Here is a 4,431-nt window from a genome sequence, read left to right as displayed (position 1 = left end):
AGATAGTTTTTTTCAGGATATATATAAAATTTACAGACTTCTTCTGGCCGAGGACCCCGGATGAAATTTAGTGTAGAATATTTCTTCCTTTAACGAAACTCCTCTAAAAGTAAGTTTTATGGGTCAAATATGTCCCAATTCGGAGATACTAGAAATTAAGGTGTCATTTATTGCCATAAATTATTTTTACATTATGTATTCAGATATCCGATAGTTTTACGAGACATATATAATATGTACAGACTTCTTCTGGTCAAGGACCCCGAATGAAATTTAGTGTAGAATATTTCTCCCTTTAAAAAAACCTCTCCAAAATAAAGTTTTATGGGTCAAATAAGCCCAATTTCGGAGATACTAGAAATTAGGGAGTCATTTATAGCCATAAATTATTTTTATATTATATATTCAGATATCCGATAGTTTTTCAAGATAAATGTTATATGTACAGACTTCTTCTGCCCGAGGACCCTGAATGAAATTTATTGAAGAATATTTCTTTCTTTAACGAAATCCTTCTAAAAGTAAGTTTTATGGGTCATAGGTCCCATTTCGGAAATACTAGAAATTAAGGAGTCATTTATTGCCATAAATTATTTTAATATTATATATTCAGATATCCGATAGTTTTTCAAGATATATGCTGTATGTACAGACTTCTTCTGGCCGAGAACCCTTGGTAAAATTTAGTGTAGAATATTTCTTCCTTTAACGAAACCCCTCTAAAATTAAGTTTTATGGGTCAAATATGTCCCAATTCGAAGATACTAGAAATTAAAGAGTCATTTATTGTCATAAATTATTTTTATATTATATATTCAGAAATCCGATAGTTTTTCAAGATATACATAATATATACAGACTTCTTTTGGTCAAGGACTCCGGATGAAATTTTGTGTAGAAAATTTCTTCCCTTAACGTAATCCCTCCAAAACCAAGTTCTATGGGTCAAATAGGTCCCGATTCGAAGATACTAGAAATTAAGGCGTCATTTATTGCCATAAATTATTTTTACATTATATATTCAGATATCCGATAGTTTTTCACGATATATATGCTACATATACAGACTTCTTCTGGCCGAGGACCCTGGATGAAATTTAGTGTAGAATATTTCTTCCTTTAACGTAATCCCTCCAAAATGAAGTTTTATGGGTCAAATAAGCCCCTATTCGGAAATACTAGAAATTAAGGAGTCACTTATTGCCCTAATTTATTTTTATATTAAATGTTCAGATATCCTATAGCTTTTCAAGATATATGCTGTATGTACAGACTTCTTCTGGCCGAGGACCCCGGATGAAATTTAGTGTAGAATATTTCTTTCTTTAACGAAACCCATCTAAAAGTAAGTTTTATAGGTCAAATAGGTCCCAATTCGGAGATACTAGAATTTAAGGAGTCATTTATTGCCATAAATTATTTTTGTATTATATATTTCGATATCTGATAGTTTTTCAAGATATATGTTATATGTACAGACTTCTTCTGGGTGAAGACCCCGGATAAAATCTAGTGTAGAATATTTCTTCCTTTAACGAAACCCCTCTAAAATTAATTTTTATGGGCCAAATGGCTCCGTTGCGGGTATACATAAAGTAAAGAATAGCAGTTTTTGTTTAATTGATTTTTTATTTAAAAAATTATTCTCGAGAATTAATATTTTTATCAGAATTTTCTATGTTTTTATGAAATTTAAATGCCTTAGAAGAATCTCTGGCCATTTCGTTCCACCTCATGGTTCTCACTTATGGGACTTTGGTAATTAATTGCCCTTAAACAGAAACTTATTGGAAAATGAATAAATCACAATAGAGGTTTTGTGGTCGTGCGGCCGAATGCAATGTTACTCAGTAGCCAAGAGTAACATGAAGCCATTACTACTTTACACGCTGTTGTTGTCGTTGTTATTTTCGGACGCCCTCGCAGAACCCTTGCCCCAAGTTTTGGAGAAATTTTGCAAAAATTTCGATATTTATACTTTGCTTGTGTTTGGAGGCAATGGCAGCTTTGATTATTGGGATAACTCCCCGAATTCGATATCACTGCCCAGGGTAGTGGTAGGCCATGCTGTTGCCAAGGATCTGAGAGAATCACAGGGCGAGAGAGTCATGAGTTTTGTGAATTTGGATACAAATTCCGTTGACTATTTGGAGGAGATTTTGAAACCTTCTTTGCTGTTTCTGCATTTGAGAGACGTACTGTTTTATACCAACACAACCTGGGTGAGGGGAGAGGAGTGGCTGTGGTTGTTTGAATGGCTATGGGATCAGGGATTTTGGAGGGTATTGCTGATGAATGAAGCAGATCAGTATTTGGGTATGGAATGTCTACCAAAGATGCAAATGAGAGTCCTAACCTTGGAGGGTTATTTTGCAATGAGAGAGCGGAGATATTTGGATCTCCAGGGATTTACAATCAAGACGGCAGTGGGTAACAACCCGCCTCGCGTCATTGCCTACTTCGATGAGGAGGGTAGATTGCAGGTGAGCGGATTCTATGGCAATACCTTGAAAATATTTGCCGAGATTTACAATGCCTCGCTGGAATATGTGGTTATGCCGAACATGTCGCATTATTCGGTATTGGATTGCATCCAATCGGTAAGGGATCACGAGGTGGATGTGTGCATGGATGTCATATTGTGGGGTACGGGGATTGAGACCACGCGACCCTTTTACATTGTCATTAGCCATTTGATGGTGCCCTATGACACGCCTCTGGAGAAATATGAATATTTTCGCATGTCCTTTGGCCGCGAGGTATGGATTTTGATTTTCTTCACCTTTTGCTGCACCGTGGTGCTTCTGATTGTCGTGGAATACAAGGAGTATCGACGTTTGAGTTTAATCAACAATATCTTTACCACCTTTCAAAGTTTCATCTGTGCCTCGTTTAGCCTGCAGCATTTCTCGCAGAATTATCGCTACGGCCTGGAGGCCATCCTCATCTTTAGTGGTTTCATGATTTCCAATTATTATCTCTCCATACTCTCCTCCATTTTGCTGACGAAGATCTATAAACGTGAAATCAATTCTGTGGCAGATGTCGTGTCGCACAATCTGAGCATTCTGACCACAGATTTCCAGCAATGGATCCTGGAAGTAACCAAGGCTTCGCCTTTGATTCGACAACAAACGGTGGTGGTATCGGAGGAATTTGCCGTTCGCAATCAACGTCTACTCAATCCGGACTATATTTATTTTGGTTTGGATGAGAAATTGGATTTTTTCCTTTATCAGCAGAAATTTTTAACCCGACCCCGTCTCAAGAAGTTGGGCGATGAGGCCGTGACCACAGATATTGGGGAGATACCCATGCGTTCCTATTGGCCATTCCAGGATGTCTTGGAAAGCTATTGTGATAACCTCTTCAGTGGTGGGGTCTATGCCTATATCGACGAGGAAACCTATCAGGATGGTATACGTCTCAAGCAGATCGCCTTTATACCCAATGAGGATTTATCCGTGGAACCATTGTCGCTGGAATATTTTGTGCTGTGTGGCCTGATATTGGCCGCAGGATATTTATTGGGTTTGTTGTGTTTTGTAATTGAGATTTTTGTTTACAAGAAAATTGGCAGGAAATAAAGAGAAAAATATTTATGAAATAAAAAAAATTGTTGAATTGAGAATTTTTTCTTAAAGAGAATATACTGTCAGAGGGATTCCATAAAAAACTCCATAAACTTCGCTGAATTTTGTTTTTCTAAAAAAAAAATAAATTTTTAATTTTTTTGCTTTTTTAACAAAAACTCCAACAAATAATTTTGTCCACTGTTAATGAAGCTGCGACCTCTATTTAATTTGTATCTTATATTAAGAAGCTGTTAGGATTTTCCTATGAATCAGGTCTTCCCTAAATATATTCCTTCTACGAAAGCTCTGTTTTCTTTTAATTTTTTGAAGATCTGTTAATATTTTTTTAGACCTCTGCTAACGTCTTTCAAGCTATCCAAAGGCTGCATAAAATTTCTCTGATGTTGGTATGGGCTCTGTTAATATCTACTAAGTTCTCTGCCAAGGGTTTAGAATGTAAGGCCTCTGTTCGAATATTTTGAACTCTAGAGAGCTGCAGATAGGGAATTTTTATGCTATGTTAAGATTATGCTACGTTTATCTTGGCCTCTGTTTGTATTTTCAGAAATATGGCACGGAAGACCTCGGCGAATATTTACAGAACACTGTAAACCTCTTGATAATCTGTCAACATTTCTGTAAGAGATCGGTTAAGATTTTTTAAGAAGCCGTTATGTTAGACCTCTGTTAACTTATTTCAAGCTTTGTAAAAACTGTATAGAGCTACTTTATTTTTGGTAAGACCTCTGTTAACTCTATTTAAATCCTCTATTATCGTTTTAAACAGTATGATAGGTCTCTATTAAAATTTATAATGACCTAAAATTCTCCATAAACTTTGCGGAATAAAACTAAC

The 4,431-nt window shown here is 36.1% G+C and overlaps 1 protein-coding gene across 1 annotated transcript; it reads left to right on the top strand.

Annotated features, from left to right (window-relative positions):
• Positions 1 to 1,865: 1,865 nt before the first annotated feature.
• LOC131800891 (uncharacterized) lies at positions 1,866 to 3,589 on the top strand. The gene has a single exon (XM_059118750.1). It carries the CDS (start codon positions 1,866 to 1,868, stop codon positions 3,585 to 3,587), a length of 1,722 nt encoding a protein of 573 aa, XP_058974733.1. The 3' UTR covers positions 3,588 to 3,589.
• The last annotated feature ends 842 nt before the right edge of the window (positions 3,590 to 4,431 follow it).

The sequence above is a fragment of the Musca domestica genome, unplaced genomic scaffold (genome assembly GCF_030504385.1).
Source record: "Musca domestica strain aabys unplaced genomic scaffold, Musca_domestica.polishedcontigs.V.1.1 13, whole genome shotgun sequence".
NCBI classification, from domain to species: Eukaryota; Metazoa; Arthropoda; class Insecta; order Diptera; family Muscidae; genus Musca; species Musca domestica.
The sequence above is the reverse complement of the archived record's forward strand: the minus strand, read 5'-3'. Positions and strand labels throughout refer to the sequence as shown.